Source organism: Anser brachyrhynchus, assembly GCF_964034855.1.
Source record: "Anser brachyrhynchus genome assembly, chromosome: 6".
Classification (NCBI taxonomy): Eukaryota; Metazoa; Chordata; class Aves; order Anseriformes; family Anatidae; genus Anser; species Anser brachyrhynchus.
Window position 1 is genome coordinate 32,001,635 of NC_137700.1, and position 23,656 is coordinate 32,025,290.

General features: G+C 45.6%; 1 protein-coding gene across 8 annotated transcripts in view; it reads left to right on the forward strand.

The window, feature by feature from the left end:
• Positions 1 to 23,656, forward strand: part of NEURL1 (neuralized E3 ubiquitin protein ligase 1) — a 159,484-nt gene that overhangs the window by 47,024 nt on the left and 88,804 nt on the right. Inside the window, exons 1-2 of one of the 8 annotated variants that reach the window (XM_080597807.1) lie at positions 16,904 to 16,931; positions 17,822 to 17,855. The exons of 2 other annotated variants lie outside the window; for them this stretch is intronic. In XM_080597807.1, coding sequence (XP_080453933.1) covers positions 17,849 to 17,855 — 7 coding nt within the window. In that variant the 5' untranslated portion in view covers positions 16,904 to 16,931; positions 17,822 to 17,848. Of the gene's footprint in view, positions 1 to 16,155; positions 16,464 to 16,501; positions 16,848 to 16,903; positions 16,932 to 17,043; positions 17,266 to 17,292; positions 17,731 to 17,821; positions 17,856 to 17,886; positions 18,570 to 23,656 lie in introns of those variants that run through there. 5 more of the 8 variants (XM_080597808.1, XM_080597803.1, XM_080597806.1 and 2 more) reach the window with 5 other exon arrangements.

The following is a 23,656-nucleotide window of genomic DNA, read 5'->3' on the forward strand; positions in this document are numbered from 1 at the left end:
TGAGTTGTATTTTCTGATCTTACTAAGAGCTAGATCACAAACGTGGAAAGGAAAACCGTTCTTAAAACCACAATTATTAATTTACTTCTGAAGCTATCTTCTGTTGAAATTTCTAGGCTGCCATAGTCTTTGTCATTCTCTTGTATGGGTAAATAAAAGTTGTTTGTACAGTGTAAACCAAAACATTGCTTTACACACAGTGGCAGTAAACCATCACATAGCTTAGGAATTCGAGTGCGTGCTCTGGGAGGGGTTGGGTTGCCTGGGTCAGCATTATCCGGTAATGCTGTGTTAGCTATGGCGATGTGCCCCAAGGGATGGGGATTGCCTACCAGTAACTGTGCAGAGCCTGGGAAGATGATGCCTTCTTCCTGCTTTGATCTCCAAGATGTTGCTGAAATGTAAATGGTAAATAACATATTTAGGTGCAAAGGCAGTGAACTTGTAAGAAGCATGCAGAAAATCCTCATGTTGCAGCAACCAGTGAACCTGCTGTTTTCTTGCTTTCTCAAGTCTTTTACACAAGCTGTATCACTGGGAAGTAAGGAAGCACATGCAAACCTATACTGGAACTAAATATAAGAGGGAAAATATTTTTCGAAGAAGCAGAAGAGTTGGAGGGACTTTGTTCTCTGTATGCAACTGGCTTGGAGAACACTACTGCTTCTTTTAAAAATACCAGCTGCTGACTTGTTGTGCAAGGCAGTGTCTTCCTGCGAAAGACAGTCTCCTAAATTCCACAAGTCCACTGACGGAGAAAAGGGAAATTTTCATCCTTACCTCTGGTGAAGTCATCTCCTTTCTGTGAATCACAATTCATCTATGCTAGAGGTGGCCGAAGCCTCAAAATAGCGAAAATGTTTCAGTTGTATCTATGTTCTTAAATTGATCCCCATCACTGCATTCAAACATCTGTTCCCTGGGGAAGACCATTTGCTTCAGTATTTTGATTTGGAAATTGCACTGACATAAATAGACAGCAACATCAGATTCAGCATCTTGAATGCACTTTTCAGTCTCTGCATATCTTCAGGCTATCTATTAAGAAAAAAAAAATTTGAAAGTATTTCCAGTGAATTCACTAAGATGCCAAGTCATTTAAATTCTCAGCCTTTTTTAGCCATTGTTGTTACCAGACGTTTATATAATGGCACAAAGAAATACCGTTCCCCATCTCCCCCTCCACATTCACCCCAGCATGTAGCCTGGTAGGCTTGAGGACAGCAACTTAATGGGATCCTTTTGTTAAAATGGGCAAGTCACCTCTGAAACGGAAGGTGCCCTGATCTGATTCAAGATGGTCTTTTCTGGTTTTGTGGAATAATACAAGAAAACAGTTCTGTGTCACGTTGACACAGCAGGCAACTTTAGAAATCCCTGGATTAGTGTATGTCCAGTGACTGGTGCACCCAGCACTGCTAAGAGCAGCTGAGAGAGAGCCTACCTCTTGCTTTTTGTCTGTGGCAGCACTGGAAGTCTTTTTCTAATTCTGAAATGAGAAGTAAATGAGTGCTAAAGACCATTTGGGCAAGCTGCTGCTGAAATGCAGTGATTAAAAAAAAAAATAATAATCCTGAAAGGTCAGTTAACCTAAAGCAATGGGGAAATGTCTGCTGTGTTTTGCTGTGAGATGCCCAAGTGGGCTTGTGTTAGACTGCTTGCAGAAGGGCTGGTCATCTTGTTGTGTTGGGATAGTCTTTTCTGTTTTACAGCACACACCCTAAAAGTCTGTCTTCCAGTATCTGTTAGTTTTTAAGGTTCTTTTTTCAGTTTTGCATACGAAGGAAAGGTTGCTGATACAGGACACAGTCAAAATGAGATCTGGATGATCTGATGGGAGAAGGGATTTTAAAGTAGAATGCTTTGAAACTCTTTGATTAATAACTACTAAACTCCAAAATCCTATGGGCAGTTCAGATGCTTCCTTAGGGGTTAAACATTGCTCAAATTCCCTTTGATTATCCTCATTATGAGCAGGCCTGAAGATTGCTAGGGTTGTTACAGCAGTGCAACCAACCATGACCAGATTTCATGCTCATATTTTCAAGCTTAAAAACTGTCTGGAAACCAAACAAAACCATTCTGTGTCATCCAGAGTGTTGAAAGCCTTTAGGATCATCAAGGATGATGTTCACTGTCCCTGCTTTAGTGAGTATTTTACAATTTACCAGTAGCATCTCTTTGAAAAACTTTATTGTTCATGTCCTGCTGAAGGGCTCTGCTCACCTGATGTGCAGGGATCTTCAAAGCTTTGAAGGACTGATATCACACACTAGAAGTCATGTAGATGCAAGATGTAGCAGAGGTTTTTGGCAGATGGGGAAGGTGACAAAGGCTGCAGTAACAGCACTGACAGTCCCTTCCCTTGGATTCTGCTGGGGCTGGATCACACAGTCTCTTCTATATATTTATGGCTGATTTTAATTCTGCAGCACTGCTCGTCTCAAGGTGGATGTTGTAAGCAATATTGAACAAATTTAGGACAAAGTTATGTGCAGTGCTATAACTGGATTTTTGTACTGATTAACTTCCAACTCCAGAAGTGTGTATGTGTTTGTAAGGTACTGAGTACCTTGGTCTCTTAAGCTGTGAAACATTTAGCACCTGTGGGATCTAACAAAACACAACTGTTTTTCTCTCTGGCACATGTTCTCTTTTCTATGAAAGTGTGTGAAATAACTCAGTTCAGAGAATGGCTTGGGGTCTATTCTGGTTGTAGAAATAAGGCAGGTGTTTTTTGTAGGTGCTGTATCTCCCTGTTCTGCCCCTCTAACTTACTGCTCATTTACCAAATGAAGCTCCTGGGCTAGAGACTGTCTGTGACAGAGGTACTCACCCCAGAGGTACAGGGATCAAGATCCCAGAGATCAGCCACAAAACTCACTCACTCTAAAAGTGAAGTGAAAATACTCTTTTTTGTTGGTTTGATTGTGTTTTTCTGTTTCCTGCTGCAAGCTTTTAAATCTCATCTAAGAGCCCAGCTCAGCAGGATTCAGCATCCTCAGGATTTGGAGCATAAGGCTGGTCTCCTGGGCACACCAGGGCATCACCCTGCAGCCTGTCCTCAACCCCAAGTCTTCCTGTACTGTCTCTGTAGGCACTTAGGTTCCCCCATATTACTGCTGTTGGCAGCACAGCCACATCTTACAGGCAATATAGCAAAGAGAAGACTCTACTGAGCTTGTGATTGTATCACCTCCAGGCAGATTAGTTCATGAAAAGTATCACTAAACTCCCTAACTTGTTTGCAGGGAGAAATAATAAGGATGCAAGCCAGGGATGTGCATCTGCAAGCAGGCTCCCTATGCTGTCTTGCAGTGTCATCCAGGGGCTGTTCAAAATGAAAATTGCTCATGTGGTTTTATGCTAGTGTGTATTTGAGAAACCTGAACTAAACCAGGTGAGAGATGTTTGAGAGATTAAAATATTGCTAGGCTGGTCAGTGCTGAGGGTGGCCTTTCTGCATCCTCCACTTAGGCAGTGGGATACTTCCTGCAGTCTGCTTGCAGATGCTACCCTCTGCTTGGCAGGCTGCGCAGTGAAAGCTTGCTGTCTCAGGCTCTTTCCAAAAGTCTGAGGTGTCAGATTGCAGCAATGTTAACAGTGAAAGGAAGGGTGTCAATAAACCTAATACCCACTTGATCTTTATGTTTACATACTAGGGTTGCATATTTTTGCCTCCGTAGACCAAGTGCATTGCATGTACAGTGGTTATGTCCCTCTTCCTCCCACGAAGATCCCACCTTTTTTTCCTCTGTTTTAGAAGCTCCCTGCATACATGGCCTCACATAAGGGTTATGGGGACTTCTGAACAACATTTTCCTTTCCTTGCTCTGGGCTCTCCATATCCCACGCCCCGTTTCCCACCGGTCAGCAGTCTCTGTGGCCGCTCTTCTCTCCGTGACAAATCATGTAACTTGTGATTTTTAAATAAACTTTCTAGGGCTGGGGGACAGAAGTGAGATGAAGAGTAGTCAAGACCACCGTTACCAGTTCCTTTCATCTGCAGGTGATTACAAAAGCAGCAGCAGTTGGGTGCAGAACAGCTGTGTGCCTCGTGTTTTCTCCTTAGAATTTTTTTCTTTTCCCTGATTGTCCCCTCAGAAGTAGATAGCTGTCTGCTTCCTGACGCCTGGGAGATCATTTGGCAATGGGTCCAGTGGGGTGTTGCAAGGCTGTTGTGCTTAAAGACAGCAAACCAATTGCTCGTGATTTGAGCAGGATAACGTGCGTTTTGAGCCAGGAAAACTTATCCATGTGTTGTCCACTCAGGCATCCCAGACAGGCATGGGTTCTTGGGAGTAGTTCTGGTGCAGTTTACAGCAATCTCCCTATATTGATCAGCGGCTGACCGAGGGATCTATTCCTCTTATTTATCTAGCTGTGGCAGAGTGCTGCCTATAAGCACAGAGCAGGCCAATGCAACTTGCACCCACTCTGGATGATACAAGTTTAGTGGTGTGTTTATAGCTTCCTTGTCTCATTTTTTTTTTTTTAAATGATTTGGCAGTGGAACAAGGCTGTTCTCTCAGAAAAGAGAGAAGAGGGAACGTGAAAGGAGCAGCAAGTGGTGTGGCAGTGGTTGACACCCCACTGCCACCTGTTCTTGACTTCGGAGGACAAAGCCTTTACCTCCAGGGCTTTTCTTCAGCTCCCATGTGGATAGGGCAGTGCTAGGAATGTCCTTGTGCATCTCTGTCCCACCCTCAGAGTCACAGTAGGTGAGCAGAGGCTGGTTTGGGGATGGGAGGAAGGTGTGCACGTGAGGGGGTTCTGCCCTGTGTGGGGAGAGGAGTGATGGAGGACCGGTGAGGTCCTGGTCACCATCCACAGCCTTGGCCTGGCTCTGGCAACCACCAGAGCAGGCTCCGTCCTCTAAGAGACCTTCCGTTTGAAGCCTCCAGGCAAGGAAGTGCATTAGTCATATTTTGTCAACATGATAGTACAAACAGTGAAATCAGTGAGGTGCTGTTTGAACTGGTGTTGTGGTGGACGTGTTATCTTCCGCGGGCTGGGTGTGGAGAAAATCCTATAACCCTTAACAAAGGGTTCCAGCTGTTTTTGTAAGACTTTTATTGGTGTTGAGTCATTCTCCAGGGTCCTTCTGGATGCTGAAGATAGTGTGTTGGCATCTGAGTCACCCATGTGAAAGGTCAAAAGCTTTTGCTTTTGCTTTTGATCCGGTTCCACTTTCACAACACAGGTGACAACTCACTGATGAAACTGCAGTTTCACTGACAGGGGTGAAGGCCAGCGTGGTGGTGGCCACGCAGGATGTCACCCACGTGGGCTCCCTATGGGCTGCAACAGGGTGCCTTGTGTGCAGGGAACAGGTGGAGTTGTCCTGTTCCTTAATTGCACATGGTGAATCTGAGATGTTTGTGTGTTTGTTATCTGAAATTTGGTGGCTGCTCTTGGTTAAGCAATTAATTGCTTCTGACCTATCAATCAAGAGTGTTCATTCACTGCTTGCCTCCCCAGCGTGACATCTCTTCGTGGTAGTATTTCTACTTACTGGTTGGGTGATTGCAGCTCTGTGTCTTGGGATGAATAATATACTTTCTCCAAACATTCCTATTAGTGCAGTCTTGCTTGTCTGAGCATTTATCAGTGGTGAATAAAACTTATTTCCACATATGGTGGGTTTATATTTACAACTGGTGTTTGTCAGAACACTCCAAAGCTATTTACGGAGGTCTAATTGAGGGAGAACTGTGATATACCCATATTGTAAGGCTTGGACAATGAGGAGAGGAATCAGCACTCTTTGATTTTGGATCTTTTAGCTTTGAAGTAGATTTAAAATAATATTTAAAAAAAATCCTATAAATACTATCTGAATGTGAAGAAATAACAAAAGAATTTGCTCCATCAGCAAAGCTTCCTGTATGCAAAAAAAAATCAGAAAACATGCTGAACTTGAGCTGCACAAGATTTGCAGTGGTTGCCATTTCTCTGGGGCTCGTAATGAGGAACTTGTCAAATGTCAGAGCTGGTCCATTACCAGCAGTGGTCCATTAAACTGCTGCTTGGCAGCACCTCCTTCCCCCAGTGGGAAGAGGGGCAGAGCAGCGGGCAGTTCTTCAGCACCGTGGTGTCCTGGTTCTGTGGGTCTGGCACTGGTACCTTCTCCCATCTCATCTGGGCTCTGACCCACAGCTGGATGGGGATGGCAGTTGGATGTCCTCAGAGGACTCAGGGTCCAGCCTGTCTGTCACGTCCCTGGCTTTTGCTGGCCCTGTTTAGATGTCAGCATTCATCCAGCATTACTGTTCCTCCTACACACCTTGCCTGGTGTCAGGGCTGTCTGCCTCTGTGGTGCCTCTTCATATTACTTTTTGCTTATTTAAAAAGGGAGAAAGAGCCAGGTGGTGTCAGGCTGCATTGTGCATGCTGCCAATTTACCCTCTTGAAAAAACACATACCCCGTGTGATTTTTTTCATACATGGCTAAAGGGAAATCATTACACTTAATGCTTCAGGAGTGTTTTCAGAAACTTCTGACTATGTTTTGTACTGAGAAAGTAAGTGCAAATAACAAGAAGAAACCACCATATTTTGTAATTTTGAAGTAGAAACCCCCACATTTTATTCTTTTGAATAAAAAAACTGAACATCTGACTTATTAGGTAAGAAACAGATGGCAGAGGCTTGAGGGATAGTGCACACACAACATCTGCTACGCAGATAATATTTAGGTAACGATGGTATTAGAGCCTGTTGCTTCCCAAGGGCTATAAACTGTGGGAACAACCTTAAGACACATGATTCCCAGAAAGGGACCTAAACCTGGATTTGACTGCCCTGAACTGCTAGTCTTGGATCCGGCTGTAGTGGCTTTATACTGCTCTGTTACACACCCAAATACTGATTGTTTGGGGTTAGTGGAAGACGATCCAGCTGAAGAACATGAAGCCTTGAAGAATATCTCAATCTGTATGTTAGGAGAGTGAGTGAGTGGCAGTACAGGTCTGTCAAACAGTTGGGAGTGTAAATTGTTCAGTTGTGGAGAAATTAGCAATGTAATTACATAATTGGGATTTCACAGCCCATTCAGTCTTTGACTCTGGAGGGATTTCTCTGTGATGGAGCTGCAAGTGGTGATGGTGTAACTGCCGGGTGGTTAAAGGCCATCAGGTGGCACGTCACTGGCAGCATCCGAGCAAGTGCCCTGGGAGGTGGGGGAGATGGCACATTGTTCCTACTACTTGGTTCCTTCAATATATGTTTACTGTGAGAATCTCGGAAAATATTTTCTGTGTTTTAAAGCTCGTCTTCCTCCTCCTGGCTGGGCAACCTCTGCATCAGCTGTTGTCCCTGCTATCAGCAGAGAGGGGTTTGCTGCTGCCTCCCTCCTGCAGGAGACTGGGAGAGGAGCTGCACTCCTGGTGGTTTTGTACCTACAAAACTGTAGTCCTTGGGGTGAGGTCTCTGACACTGCGTCCCAGAGCTGGGTCTGTGCATGTAACAGACAGACAGCCGTCACTCAGCCATGAGATGTGAAAGGCCAAAAGGACCCACATGAGATGCAGGCTAGTTCACACTCAGGTTAAGATGGAAATGCACAGAGCTTTGCTCAGTAGGAATCTGTGTGCCCAAAACACGTTGGACCGAAGCTTTGCTTTTTAGAAGTAGGAGTGAGACATGCAGGGCCATGTTTCCAAGTATCTGCTGTGCTTTTGGTATTTGCTGCTCTGGTTGGTACTCAGCATGCTGAGCTTTAGAAAAAATGACCACCTCATTTGCTAGCTAGGTGGGAGATGAGAGCTTTCTGAAGTGTCCCACACCACTTTCATTTTTATTTCTTGTTTCCTTTCCTGCTTTTATGCTGCTGCATTGTTTCCTCCTGCCATTCTTCCTCCCTCTTCTGGTGTGGTTCTGTTGCCTGCGTGCGTGAATAATCTGCTGAGAATCCCTGGGTTTTGATGTGGTAGCCCAAGTCCCGTTTTTCTGTCCTGCCTTATCTTCATTACATATTTTGTGCCCAGAGAGAGATTAATTCCTCAGTGCCGTTCTCTCCATATTGACCCCTCAGTAGCCATGTCATTATAACCTTAAAGGTACAAGATCAGATGCTTTTTATTTATTACTAGATAAATTGAAAAATAAATAGAATTGGCAACTGAGGTTTATGTAATCAATTCCCAAACAGTAATGATTAGCAGATACACTTTACATTCAAAGAAGTTTGAGGGTTACTTGAACAATAAATTATTTACAAACAATTTTATACAAATTCTTTTCTATTCTTGAGCTTAAACCTTAATCTCTGTTGTATTTTTATCTTTTTTTCCCCTCTCACATGTTATTTGTTTGATGTCTCTAAAGACTTAGCATGATTATCCAAGTGGAAAATCTTTCCAAATATGACTCAGCATAAGCAGCCTTTACAAGCTTCAAAACTCTCCAGATCATGACACTCTCGTACTGGAAAATGGAGGTTTAAAATCATCCACTGCCTATGATATATTATTTACCCAGCTCGTAGGCTATTAACTGCAGCAATTTGTATGGGTCTAACATAGCAATTGTCAGATGTTGTTTCCATTTCTGCTTTTGTTTTGCTTCACTGGCAAAATCCTCATTGATTTCACTGGTGGCAGATTAAGCCTTGCATATGTTTCATTTTCATGAGCCAGCAAAAATGTCTTTCCTCTTTATTGTGCCCGTCTCCTTTAAATATTTTTGTGCATCTTTGCACAACTCTCCCACTCAAATTGCAATGTCTTCCAAGTGTCCTTCCTTGACTCAAGTTGTCTAAATCCAGACAAGCATTAGCTCAGACTGTGGTCTTACCCAGAGAAGGGCCTATCCCAGCTGCGGTAGGCCCTGCTGCTGTTTGCTAGAAGGTCAGACAAGCTATCGAATAAATGTGCTTTACTGTGTTGCCTGAGTTTTGAGGTCAGACTGTCCGGTGTTTCGCAGATTTACAAAGCAGGAATATAAAGCAGGGGCTGTGGGGAAGGAAGTACAAGTTACTGATCTTTGGTTGAAAAATATCCAAAAGGAGTGACCAGAAAGTAGGCCCTGTGGTCTGAGCAGTCAGGGGTATAGAATGATAGAATGGCCTAGGTTGAAAATGACCTTAAAGATCATCTAGTTTCACTCCCTCTGCTCTGGGCTAGGTTGCTTTCTACCCACCCTGCCAAGAGCAGCTGGTTCATGAGGAAATCGCTGTGGTATGGGTTGCCCAAATCTCACACCTATTCTGTTAAATAATCCTCTGCCTTGACAGGTGGTACCGGGGTTTGTCTTGAAGCAAAGACTTCTATCTGGGGAGACGATAATAAACCTCATAATACATGGATCTCAAATAGACTTTTAACTGTTAGAAGGACCATCATTTGACATAACAGCCATGTAACGTATAGACGTGTCTTGTTAACACTGGATGGGAGGACATGCTAAATCTTTTCATGTCCCACATCTAGTGTTCCTGTCTTAATCTAGGACAGAAAGATTTGTATTTCTAATATGCTCTGTAGTAATGGTAGATGCTCTCTCCCATCCTCGAAACGCACTGCTGCTGCAGGGGAAATATTCCTAAAGTGTGAGTGAGACCATGGTCAGACCTCAAATGAGGTCTTGGAAATGCCAGTAAATTTGTGGATCAGCAATGAGTCATGGTGTAATTTGATAAGGATCTGGTGGAAGGAGGGGAGCACTGAGCACCAACCCTCCCTGTTTTCTTCCTTGGAGGTGAAGGTTGGGTGTGAGTCAAGTGGGGATTCCCTGGGAAGGAGCAACAGTCTCCTATGGGCAAGGGCATACAATTGCCAGCAAAACTTTGGTATTGGCTGTTGGAGTTATGAGGCGGGAGGTGATATATGAAAACATCTACTTCTGCCTCGACAGGTCAGAAACACGGCAAAAAGAGTGGCTGTTTTTACACTTCCAAAGAGACCTGTGAACATTTGCTTTCAACAGAGCAGTCTAGCTAGCGAAAGACTCTATCTGCATTATCGTGGCTCCGTTGCTTTAACTGTGTTGATAAAGACTTTGAAAATGGACATTTGGTCTTTGTGGCTACAAAAAGCTAAAGCAACAAAAATCACGGTAGCTGACACATAACCGTGCAGGTAAAATGCCTTTTTTTATTTTTATTTTTTCAGATAAAACATCTCTGGGACATAAAAACAGCTCAGTTAAGTTGACTTGATGGAATGGGAGAGATGCTCTGTTTGGAGTGATGTGGCAAGTGTTGAGGTCATTGTTGATTTTACTAGCCTGGGGTATGGCTCACAGGTCACCTTAAGAAAACTAATAACTATGCAGAGTAGCTACAGAGTTTTTGAATCTTGTGGAACGTACACTGTGGTCCTAATAAACAATATTTATGTCTCAACTGAAACTCAACTTCTTCTGTTCTAATTTTGTGTAGAAATCCCAAATATTATTTTTAGAGCCTTGGGCTGAACAGAGTTCAGATGTATTTTGCCTGTTCAGTGACCAACTGTACTGGGGTCAGATTCTGGCTATCGTTAGGAATGTGTGAATTTCATAAAATCTCTTGTTTATATTCCAGGCTATCCATTTTTTCCTTCTCAGGTGTTAAATAACATTCTTGTATTCAAGATATCTGCCTGTGTTCCACCAAAAACAAATAAGCTTAGGAGACTGAGAGAAGGGTGGGAAGATGCAGACATCTAAGTAAAACATATGTTGAATGGGAAAAAATCAGTCATTCTGGGTTCTGGGCCTGTGATTATTTCCACATGCCTGGACTGTATTGCCGTGCTGTGTGCCATTAGTGTCATTAGATGCTTTATGTCGGAGTGGATTTTTGCATATGCTGATGAGATTGCAAGATTGGGGCCGTACTGGGTCTGCGCTGCCAGTGTGGTTGCAGAGCTTCACGCAGAGGTGTGTGTCCTTCTGGACCCCTCCTTGTGCCACATGTGTGGGTACATGTGTGTGCCCGGCCAGCTCAGCGGTCCTCACGGTGCCAGTAAATGCCTGGCTGGGTAACGAGCCTCCAGGCAGCAGAGTTTGTCCTCAGCCCCTTTTCAAGAAAAGCAGACAAGAATATTGGCTAATCAAACCCCACGTTGTAAAAAAATGGGTATTTTTAACTGGTGCCTGGTGCTGGAAGGAGACACAATTAAAAATAAGCTTAATGTTATTGTTCAAAGGTGCCTGTTTGTTGGGGAGAAATGCCAGCCTTCTCCCCCCCTCCTTGTTTTTCTCTGGGCTGATTTGCAAGAACTTGAGACCTTGGGAGCCATTGCTGTTCCGCTTGGTTCCTGGTGAAAGGAAAAGAGATTTGACTGCTCCCTCCAGATAAAAAATACAGAGAAAAGGAGACTTGTAGGCCAGAAAACATCTTACTATTATTTTTTCTTTCCTTTTTTTTTTTTTGTTATTTGAGCCTGCCAGATTGGTCTGCTCTCTGCTCTCCAAGTGTGTGGGCGGCATGGATGAGGATGCTGAGGCAAAGAATGGGGGAGGGAGGGAGGGAGGGAGGGAAGAAGTGAAAAAGACCTTTGGACTGAAGGCATAGCGCATGGGAGGGAGAGAAAGTAATGGCAGTCAGAGTTGTTTTGGTTTGCAAAAGTTTGCAGCAGATCAGAAGAAGCTGTGGTAGGTCAGAGACACTCAGTCTAGATGCTGTAGTGATGAATATATTAGCATGTTTTAGATCTGAAGCATACAGATGTTTTTCTGTGTTTGGTAATTTTATGAATCTTGTGTCCTACTGGTGGAAATGGGGATGTTGGATGGAGTGGCTGGAGGGGAACATGACCATTGCTCTACTCAGTAGTGTCTTTACAATTTCTGTACATCCGCTGTGTGCTTTGAATTAGGCCCTAAAGAAATGTTATTTGATAAAGGAAAAGCTCTGATTTTGTCCTGATAGAATCCTTTTTTCCTGAGCCGAAGAACCAACACTTTGTTTTTTTTTTATTTCAATAATAGCTACCCACTGCATCTGGCTTATGGTCATTTGTGGTGCTTTTGAGAGATTGAGTTACATGCAAAACATGATTTTATTTAAATAATAGGAGAAAGGAGTTAGAAAGGTACAACAAGGGAGGAAGGGTAAACTTCAAATACAACTTGAAAAGCCACGATGAGAATGGGTTGGAGGGGTGTAGGTCAGCAGCATCAGGTGAGGGAGAAGAAGAGACCAGAGAAGAGATAAGCAGGAGTTTTTTTTGGACTCCGCTGTACTTTCCTGTCCTCTCTGAAGGACTTTTAGCAGGGTAGGGAGTTCAGGTAATAAAAAGGTGTTTCTCTGCTGGGTTAATATTTACATCACAAACATACAGTGCTTTGGTTTGGTCACAAACATCTGCGAGTGTGAGAGGTATTTTTCAGAAAGGGTGGGGCATAAAACACCGAGGTTGTTCTCTCCTGTAACACGTATTTGCTAAGAAAAATCTTGGGAATTGCACCTTGATGCCAAGGGAACATTATCAAGGTTACAAAGTCAAGCTCTCAAAAGCGAGCACGTGCCGGATGGAAGCAGTCTGTCTAACCTTCATTTTCACCCTGGTGCCAGTGCTTTCCGATTACCTTACTTACCTCTTGTAGCTGTTTGCTTCGCAGAGCTCCTGCCTGTGCTCTTTCCAGAGCAGCAACCAGAGGGCAGGGAATTAAGGTGGTGAGAACAAACTAACCTGTTGCTCACAGATCCCCGTGTGTTTTTTTCTCAAAAAATCAGAATACACTTCTCTAGCTCAGGCAGAGGCAGCACCTCTTACAGGAATGTTGTGAAAACAAATGTGGTGTTTGCTCAACATGCACCATAAAAATGCTATGACTTCTGCAGGTAATTCCGTCTTTCAGTGTGGAGTTTGGATATTGCCTGTGATAAAGTGCGAATGAGCTACTTTATGTGATGTAAATGTATGTGTAGTGCACAAGTATTCTCTGTAGAACTGTGTGGAACAACGCTCTGCTTTTGTTGCTAAAAGCTTATCACAGTGCCATGTCATGTGGAACAATGTTGTTCTAAGTTTCCAAACATTTGATAGATGTAGAACTAGGACTGAAATATGATTTCTCAGTACGGCCTTGCTGCCATTATGCTGTGTCTATGGGTGGAGCCAAAATGAAGGTATTCAAGGGGGAATTAAGAAAATCTTTGCTTGATGGTAGACCTAGAAAGAAAACCGAAGTTTCATACACTTAAACATGCTCTCAAAGCAAAAGCCAGCTTCATTAGGCGAAAGGTATAGACCATTATTTCTTTGTGCCTTTTTTAGATTAATGTGTTTCTTCTGGTGAGGTGGTTGCTTTTATCTTCATATTTCATTACACATAGATAGGTCTAAAACTCTTTTTGAAAGTGTTGTGTACGAAGAGTTAATCTGCAATGAGAGAGAGAGACTATTTTATTAATTGGGTATATAAATAGATGTGAGAACTAGAAACATTCAAAAATGCAGTAGGTGTCATGTACAGCACGTTTTCCCTCAGGGGATAGATTTCTGGCAAATTCCAGATGATATTGCCCCAGAGCATGCACAGCTTTTCTGTATTATCTAAAAGTTGCTTTTCAGAAGTGCCGTTGAGCCCAACACAATGCTTTAATGCAAGGTGCATCTTACGTTGAATTTTATTGTTTCCAAACTCCACTACCTTACAATATTCTGTGCAGATTTCTAAACTACATTATCTCTTGAAAGTGCAAAAATATGTGAGGAGGGAGATGCTTTTGGCTTTGAAGATAAAAGCTGCATCCAGTGGAGGATAATGAGAATTTGCATGATGGTGAGATACTACACAAACCAGCGTGGGGTTTCTTCAATTCCTTGCCTTGGAAATCCTTTTCACCGCTCAGCCTCATGCCTCCTTCTAGCACTTTTCCCTTCTACCACTCCCGCAGATAGTGGCACAGGGGTTATGACAAAATGCCGAGCAGGCAGGGGTTGGCTGGGCTCTCCTGTCACCATGCCTCTTTCATTGAACCAGCCCACATCATGGACATCCATTCAAATACCTCGCTGATGTCTTCATCGCCCTACTGAGCAGCAGCTTTTACCGCTGTGCCTATGTGGTTCCTGTCACCAAAGCAAATGGCGTTGATGTCTTTTTTACGCTGAGTGCAAGTGTGAGGTGAATGTTCAGCCTAAAGACTTCCCCGTCCCTAAATCCTCCATCCTGCTGTGTCTGCAGTGAATTGTCCTGGGGTAATCGAGTGCCTGGGTTAATGGTCACTGTGCCGTAGGTTGTAGGTGTGAATCCTGGTTTCAGTTTTGAGAATTTCAGCCAGGATTTTGAATTTCCTGTGACTTAAACATTGAGATTAGACTTTAATCCAGGGTAATACTTAATTACATAACTCATTGCATTTTCAAATAAGCATCAGCTAGTCAGCAAATCTTTTGCTAGGTCAGGATCTGTGTATTTTGCATTACAGATAAAGAATGGAAAGCAGAGATGCATCTTTGGTCTAAGCTCTCTCCATTATGGGCAATAAATTCTTGTTAAGAGGAGGCTTAGAATAAGATTTCCCAGCTCTGCTCACTGTTTTTTGTGTGCTAGCACATGCTGGTGAGACACTTTCTCTTGGATGCTTTCCTGCTGAGAACATCGTTTTTCCTCTGGAGTTACAGTAGCAGAGGTTCCCGAACGAAGTCTGCTTTCTGTACAGGTGAAGTCCCTGCTGTAACATCAGTCAGAAGCTTATGCTGGAAAAAAGACCTGAGAATGCTCTTCTGAACCCTGGATTCTCATCTTCCTACATCATCTCCAGTTGTTTGCAGAGAGCTACTGTGTTGAGTGAAAAAGGACAACTTTTAGTCAATCGGTTTGTTACCATAACACTGAGTGCAAGCGGTAATAGAGAAATTGATGGTAACTTCTTAAACGCTGAAGTCATTAAGAGAAGGTTCTTAGTCCCTGGCAAATATCAGACTGATTTCCACAGTTGCCTGCTTTCCTCCATACTGATTTTCAGGGAAACTCTTCGGGGCCATTTCATGGAGAAATCTTGGTGCCATCACCATTAAAGTGGGCAAAACCCCCATCAGGAGAGGGGCAGGCTGAGCAATGCAGCGAGCACAAAGGAAGAGTGAGATGGTTTTGGTCCCCGCAACAAAAGGTCATCAGACGTCACAGCTATTTTGAGACATCCTTTCCCAGACCTTGGTGGGTCCCTGGTGTCCTCCATGCTGACTTGCCAGCCTGCTTCTGCCTTGCTGACCAGGGCACAGGGAAGCAAAGCAGCTGCTCATCATCCCTTGTTTTTCCTACCCAAAGCTACTGCCCAGGGCTGGGTATTTTTCCTGGAGCTGTGGGAGAGGTGCCCTGTTGTCTGCTCAAGGCTGGCTCAGAGAAATCCAAGGCTTTATTCTAAAAATCCAAGGCTTTAGTCTAACAAGGGAGCTTGATCTGATGAGCGTATCTGTCTACAGAAGCCCTCTGCAGCCTCAGCATTCTGATCTTCTGGTTAATAAATATATTTAGCAAGTTTGGATGCTGCCTCAAAGCGCTCCTGCAGCAGATCCCTGCTTGGATAGCAGCAGTGCTGTTTGGCCCCAGTTTGCTGGATGCTGTTCATGAACGGGACTGGATTTAGGGACTGGGTTTCAGTTGGGTCCAGCCTTAATACCTTTGTCAATAATTTAGAAGGGAGCACAAATGGAGATATTGATTATTTTTTTTATATAGTTGATGCCACAATGGGAGGCCTTGCCGGTATTGGCAAGGGCAGAGAAATAACCCAAGGGGACCTAGAGGGCATCAGCGTGGAGAATTGTAAATGGGAACGGGGTTGTAGATAGATTTTCTTTGTCCGGAGAAAAAACAGAAGCATGAAAGACAGAAGAGAAATTTGGGAAAGGGCAAGGTCTGAAAGGGATTTGGAGCTGATAAGCCTGAATCAAAGATAAGTTCCAGCGTGACGTGGCTACGTGGGAAAGCTCTGCCATATAGCAAGTAATCCTTGAGGAGCTAGAACAGGGCAGACTTGCACTGCTGTGGCTCTGGGGGCTGCATCCCGCAGGAGCTGTTCCACAGCACTGGGGGAAGTTGGGGAAAGGGGGTACTGTTTTTTCAAAAAAATTAAAAAAAAAAAAAAAAGAAGCAATTTTTCAATCAACTGAAACCGTTTATAATTTTCTGCCAAACTGGATGACTCATTCTGGCATCTTGCCCTCCCCGCCCTCCCCCTCAGACAAACAAACAAAGCCAATAACTCACAAACAGTAAAATAATCTGAAAAGATAACAGTTCAAACTTTTCCTTTTGGTGTACTCAGAACAAAGTGCTTAATGTTTTTTTTTTCAAGACATCATTTCAGAGCTGGATTCAATGACCGTAACTTGAAAAAAATGAGGTAAAAATAACTCCCAAAATAAAGTGCTTCGTTTTGAGTTAAAGAAACATTTTGTTCAGCAAGACATACAAAGCATTCAGTTTTGGGCCAACACGAAATGATATTTTTTTCTAGCAATCTCTTGGTTGAGGCAGCGAACCAAAAAGTCAATTATTCACAGAGCAGCAGGAAGATTAAGGTAAGGATGGAAAGCAGAGCTGAGAGAGCAAGGGAGAAAAATTGGGGCTGGCTATCGGAGTAAATCTTCATTCCTTGGGGTGAAATGCCTTGGTTGTGGTGTCAACACCCAGCGGTCCCTTTGCTGTCGGGGCGAGCAGGTGGGCTGCCCGCCAGGGGATGAGACCAGTGATGTCCTTGTGGTGGCTGCAGGTCCCCGGAGGCGTGGGAGCAGAGCGGGGTGCCCTGGGCTGGTGCGACGCGAGAGATGCCCTGCATCGCTCGGGGTGTGCGGGCCGCGCTGCGGTGCTCTTGCTGCTGCTGTAAATGCAGCATCGTCCGGGAGGGGAGGAATTAAAAGGAAAAAAAGTCTTCTGCCAAGAAGCTGCCGTAAGCTCTGCAGAGTGTGAGTTTGGGCAGGGAGGAGCTGAGCGCTGCCTGCGCGCCGCTCATCCTGGGGAAAGCTGCTGCTTGGCTCTGGGGTCCCGGCGTGAGTCTCCTCGGCGGGGCAGGAGGGAGCTGGGTGCTGGTGGTGGTGCCTGGCTGCTGCTCAGGGGCTTGGAGATGCTCCTCTGGCAGGTTTGAGACGCTGGGCACAGCCTTCCTCACGCACGCAGTGTCAGTGCAAACACCCTGACTATGCTTCTTTGGCTTGAGCTTTTCTGCATTGCTTTTTTTTCCTCCTCTCTTCAGAAGTGCTGAGTCCCTCAGCACCCAGCCATCCTAAGCAATAACCTTACAACACGGGTGAGAGAAATCTTATTTCCCAGTTTCCCGGTGGGAGAGTCGAGGCAGTGGGATGGCAGGATTTGCCCAGCACCATGGTAAGAGTTGGGAGGCAGAGCTGTGCTTGTGGCTGCATAACTTTGGGTCTCACTCCTTTGCAGAGCGAAGAGCGACTGCGGTGTGCCGTAAAGATGCATGAACTAGTTTTTCAACAAGCCAGCTTGGACATACCGTGGCCGGCTGTGGCAGCACGATGCCTGCTGTGTTAATTCACCCTTAGGCTCGTGGGCAGGAGAGATGCAGAGAGATGCGTGCGGGCAGGGGCATGCGGTGCTGGAGACGGACAGGAGGGAGCTGGCTCCTGCATGAACCGTGGCGTAAAGAGAGCAAGCGAGGGGCCAAGCCTGGCTGCGGTTCCCCACGCACCTCCCCGACCACCCTCGGCATCCCCCTGCTTTTAGTGCTGCTGGCCCTTATCCGGCAGCAGAGGCGATGGGCTGGAGAGCAGGAAGCACTGTATCTGGACGGAGCATGCGAGCCTCGCACAAAAGAGTTGACGGGGGGTAATGTTTTTATTATTACAGTCCGTGGTGTACCAGCCTGCATTTCAAGCACTTCTTCTTTGCTTTTAAATAACTAATAATTAACCAGCAGAGGCCGTTTGAAGACTCTGGGGCAGTGATGTCTGGTAATAATTCTTTTCCTCTTATTTTTTTTATTTTGATTTTTTTTATTTTATTTTTTTTTTTTTGCCGTTCCACTTTCTGCCCTAGGATACCAAAGCAAGTTTCAAATGGCCGGAGCCGTTTGATATTTCTAAATGAAGTCCTTAACGTCGTGAGCGAAGTTGGCAGCGCCTCGGGCTTTGTTCTGCGCGTTGCCTGGGAGCCGGGTACCGCGGCGGCCGCCGGCCCCGCACCTTCTTCCCCCGCCCTCGGCCGGGTGAAAAGGGGGCTGGAGCAGGCCGGGGGGGTGCTGAGAGCCCCTGTGGGATGCTGAAAGCCCCCCGGCGGGGATGCGAAGAGCCCCCGTGGGATGCTGAAAGCCCCCACGGGATGCTGAGAGCCCCCGGCCGGGGGATGCTGAGAGCCCCCATGGGATGCTGAGAGCCCCGGGGGGGATGCTGGGGGCCGTGGGCTGTGGGGGGGCCGCACCCGATCTCCCCAGCGTCGGCAGCTATTTCAGGAAGACGCGAAGTCTCCTCCTCCTTATGTAAATAAAAAGGACAGCTCCTGGCTCCTAGGGCCGGCAGCGGGTGGAGGCAGGCGGCGAGGGGCAGGCGGCTGCCGGGCGGGCCGGGGGCTGGCGGTGCGGAGCTTGGGGGGGGGGGGGGGCATGAGCCCCTGCCCCGCTGCTGCCTGAGGCCATATGGGGGGCCAGGTGACCCGCGGGGCGCTGCACGGTAAGGGGCAGGGGGGACAGGAGCCCGAAACGGCCGGGTGGGGGTCAAGGGTGGAGGGCGAGGGGTCGCGGCACGGGTGGGGAGTGGGGGCGTGGGGTGGCCGCATGCGGCGGGGGGAGGCTGGTGGAGCTGTCACCTCGGTTCTCCTCTCCATCCGTGGCTGCATCCTAGCAGCGGTTTTCCGCTCTCTGGTGTCAAGCCGGTACGGTCTGGGATGGACGCGGGGCTGAGCTGGCTGGGTTTTAGGCTAAGCTGAGGTTATCAAGCACCGCTTGCTGTCTGCTGGGTAACGCAGAGTGATGTGTGGGAGGGCTGCGCAAGGACCCGAGTATCCTGCCCAGGCCGATGTTGCAGCAAAATTGGGATCTTCAGGCAGTGCGCGATGCTAGCTGTGTCCGTGTCTGCACAAATCTCGTGCCCTAAGCGTGTGGTGGGAATGTTGTGCTCGTTGAACGTGCCGATCGCGCTGAAATGTTCTGCTTAAAGATGTGCTGCGTGTCCCATGCAGTTTGGATGCGTTTTCAGGCAAACTTCCTTATTGCTATAGTAAACACAGATAGGAAACAGATAAAAGCATCATGTAAGCTTGGACTATCTCCCGTGCTTTCTTTGAAAAGAGGTTCAGGAGGTGTATGCTGAGGCTGTGACTATTCATGTTACGGTCCTAGTTTTTGTCGTATTTTCCACCAAGTCCAAACTCTGCAGTTTAAGGAGCAAACGGACGTAGTTAGGAGGTAGATGACTTTTCCCTAATGGTATTTAGCAAGCACATCCTTACAGAGATTTTAATTTGTTCATTATCCCCGTCCTGAAATTTCATCTATAGTCTGACCTTCTTATTTCTCCTGTAATGTCACAATACAAGCATTACATGCAGAATAAGAGTACTGCTGGGTCAACGTTTAAGGCAAAAAAGGGCACATCTTTGGCTGTCTTTACAGGTTCCTTTTCCCCTTTGAAACATTATTTGAATGAGAATGAAAAACCCGTCTGGGAAAGAATAATAGCTATATGTGTTTCCTGCGCGTGCCAGGGACCTGGTATTCCTGCTGGGGCTTTCTCCTGTCTGCAGCCAGCAGCCCACTGCACGCTAATCCTGCAACTTCTGCCTTTCAGCGATGCTACTCCAATGAGTGTGGTTCTCTTTTATTTTGTTGGGAGATGGAAAATGATGAAGAGACATGGGTAATCAACTCTGTCAAATTTTCCTCTCCACACAGAGGGGCTACAGGCTGTGTTACAATCAGAGGTGAGACACTGCGGTGTTAAGCACAATGATGCTTTTAAAAAATGGATGTGTAGTATATTTTAAAATAATAATAAAAAGTCACGCAGCAAAGCACATTTGATGAAAATAGATTGCATCTGGACTTGTGGTTTGTCTGTGGCTACTGTTCCTCCAGTTCCTCCTTTCTGTTGAATATTTCTATTTCAGATGTGTCCCAAAATAGCTGGGAAGGAGAACCAAAACCTTATCCATTTCTCTGAAAGATAATTTAAACTGAATGTAATGATACTGAAAGGAGCTGTATTGACAGCCCTGGGGGTTAACATCCCTTGGTTTTAGAAACCATGGGTAAAGCCCGAATTTGCCTCTTCCAGGTATTTCTAGTTACCTCTCTGTGTTGGAAGGATGGGCTGGGATTTTCACAAGCACCTCAGTAACTCCACCTGGCTGCAAATTGGCTGGGGCAGGATGAAACCATGTTGCTGAGCTGTGTGGGGCTCTGCCACTGGCGGGGCAGCCACCGGCTCCTGAGCAGCGTGCCTGGGCTTGGAGCACAGCTCCCTGCCTGCCCTGGGGCTGCCCACCCTGACTGTGGTGGAGATGGAAAAGTGAATTGAGGTATTGGCTCGTGAGGGTGGCACCCTCTCAAAAAAACACCAAAGCAGGGTGGTGATGTTTAAAAGCTGTGGGATGTGCGGTCAGTAGCAGGTGATGCTGGATATCCTGGGATTTGCTCTGCTGCGAGGGGCTTTTGTGAGTGGTCCTGCCTGAGCCACCGCCCGGGGGTACGCGCACACTTGTGTGGGCAGGTGCCTTCTGCCTGGGTGCAGGGGGCTTTGGGTGGAAGTGCTGCTCTCCCATGGGTACATTGAGAGCAGAGGAGAGCCCTGCTACTGTGTCCCCATAACAGAGTTGGTGGGTGCTGAACAGGTCCTGAGTCACCCCAAGGGAAGTTTCCAAATGGACTGGGGTGGGAAATGAGCTTTAACCGAGCGGCACTGGAGCAGCAGTAGCTGCTTTCCCAGGAGAAACCTGCCTCTGACTCCCTTCCTTGTGAACAAACCAACCTCAGCGTGCTTGAAAGGCAGCACCGTTTGTTTTGAAAGGGGACATCCCATGGCTACATGTGTTGGGAACTGCCACTCCTCCTTCTCCATGAAATGAAGTGCATTGCTCAAGCATCCTCATGCAATTTCCGTCTGTGTACCCATGTTCTCACTGGCACCGTGATGGTGTCTGCTCCTCTTGCCCCTTCCTACCCCATGTGCAGAAGTCCCTGGGGGGATTTCCAGTGCTCTCCATGCAAAAAGTCAAAATAGGAAGTTCAGTGGTAACGCAGTCTTGATGGACAGGATGTTTACAGGGTATGTAAAAAAGAACATCTATACATGTGGTGTTTACTTTAGCAATATTTTAAACAGGAAATGTTAATATGATTGCTCGTGGTTCATCTGAGGCTAGTTTCTTCAAGAATGACTGTGTGCTATAGTGTTCCTACAGCATAGGCAGACTTAACTAAATATTTATGTTAAACAGTACTTGCTAACTAATCATGCATAAAGCATCTCCAATAGATGCATAACTCATAAGTATGTTCTTGTTATCCGTTTGATTCAACCGTTACCTGCTGCATCAGCTTTTAATTCCTCCTTATGAGTGAGATGCTATTTGCTGAAGATCCAGTTCTTAATTTTAGGGGGCCACATCCAGGAGATCTTGTCTGAGAAAAATGCTGTGAGCTTTTTATGTTTTTTTCCCCCTCATTCACTCAGAACCAAACTGACAAAAAGTTGTGCTTTAGCCAAGGAAGCTGCTGCACTGTACTGGGAGAGGAATTCAGTGTGTGTATACGTGCAGGGGTTAGCGATTAACACGTACGCATCCCTTCAGAAGGCTTTTGACAAGCTAGAGGGTACACAGTGGATTAATTCATGTGCAGGGGATGCATGTCTGTGCATGCATGCACATTTGCTCAATAACCTTCCTTCCTACAAGACATTGTCACTTAATAAGTCCCTCATTGCAGGGCTTTGTTTTATTTTTGTTTTAATTACTCACATGTCACATGCATTCATCAGTGTTTTACAGTGGAATAATTTTTACATGGGGGCAGGGAAAAAAAGTATCTTGTCACATTTCCCAAACTGTAATTATACGGCATCAGGATAATTACAATGAAGTCTCTAGTGAGAATGCATCAGCTTTTTGCCTGGGAAAGAGCAGTGACTGACAGATGTAATTTTTGGCTTGAACAGGTAAGTTTTTAAGTTTCTTAAGCGGATGATGCTCTTTAACTTGTGGATACAATACAAGAAATGGCTCGTGTGCCTCCGTCTGATGCATACACAGGTGTAAGTATTATGCATGGCCAAATTTTGCCCTCACCCATTTCAGTATATAGGTGCTAGTTAGTGTGCAATACAGCCACAGCTGTGTGCTCTGTTTTTCATGCAGGAGAAGGAAGTGGGAGCTGTGGTGTAGCAGCACTTCATCTGCACTACATGGTGATAAGGACATTTGGGTAGCTATCTGGACTCATTTCCCACTGGGAAATTTCACTGGGATCTTATTTGCCATGGTCCTTCCTGCACCTGGCTGTTCATTTATTCCTGTGCAAAATAGGTGTGAAGCACTGGTATTGTCCTTCGTCCATGTTTTGTTCCAGTGAAGAACAATCCATGGGTCTCGCTCGCTTGCCTCACCAGGAGGTTTGGGATATTTGGGGTTTGCTGGAAGCTGCCAGCCCCAGCGAGCATGGCTGAGCTGCTGCTGTAAGGCTTTGGGGAACGGCAGAGGGTGGAGGCTGTTTCCCTAATGCAAAATAGCTACTGTGTGTAACTTCATTTATTCTTTCTGTGCACAATGGAGCTCTATTTTTAGCTTTCTCTTAATTCCTTGTAGTGTAGTGAATGGTATATCCATAGGCAAGTGCTGGAACCAGCCCCATGCTTTGTTTCCCACTCTGTATGTTCAGTGCCTATACTGCAACAACCTTTCCCAATACCACATTTCACCCTTGCAGTTAATATCGCTAAACAGAATCGTACCCCGGTGCACACTATTGTACGCACCTTCAAGTTTAATAATTTCCAGCTGCTTTCACCTAATTAAAACTGCAAATGTCCCAGAAGAAATAAGAAAGGAGTGAAAAATGAAGACCTGACAAACACCAATTTAGTGAGATTTCTTTGTATACTGATGTTACTTCGTATTCTTATCTTTAACTTACTGTCTAGATTTTGGGGCATCTTATCGAGCTCCCAAATGTGAGGGAATGATTGAAAATGGTTCCCCTCACTAGGGGGTTAACATTTCCTAAAACCTGCAGGCAGTCACTCGTTGATAACCAAAATGGGACCGAGGAGAAGAGGCTCTTTCTAAACTCGCCCTGCTTTCAGCAAGATTGCTATATAGCTCTGAAAGCAAATGTGTGTGTGTATGAGAAGTTAATCCTGCTCAGGGTTGGATTAACTGGTGCAGAAGACCCTGGGCAGGGTGCCAAAGCAGTGCTGGCATTTGCTAAAAGTGGGGCTCCCAGAGATTATTTCAGTTTGTGCCTCTGACCTGCAGGTCACCTTCGAGCGTCCTTAGGTGGCTGATAGTATTGACTGCTGACAACACTTTTGAAAATGAAGTGTGGAGTACCTCCATATAGAGAGATTTTATGGGTAACCACACTTACGCTTCAAAACTGTGCTATTTATTGTGAAAGGCAAATGAGTTTTTCATTAGTTGTGGCTGTATTTGACCGTACGGGTCTTGGTATAAGTGGTGAGAGCAAAAAGCATCCCCATTCTAATTTTGTCCTTTGCTTTCCTGGCATTTTCCCTGTTCGTTTTTCCATGTCCTCTTGATGCTC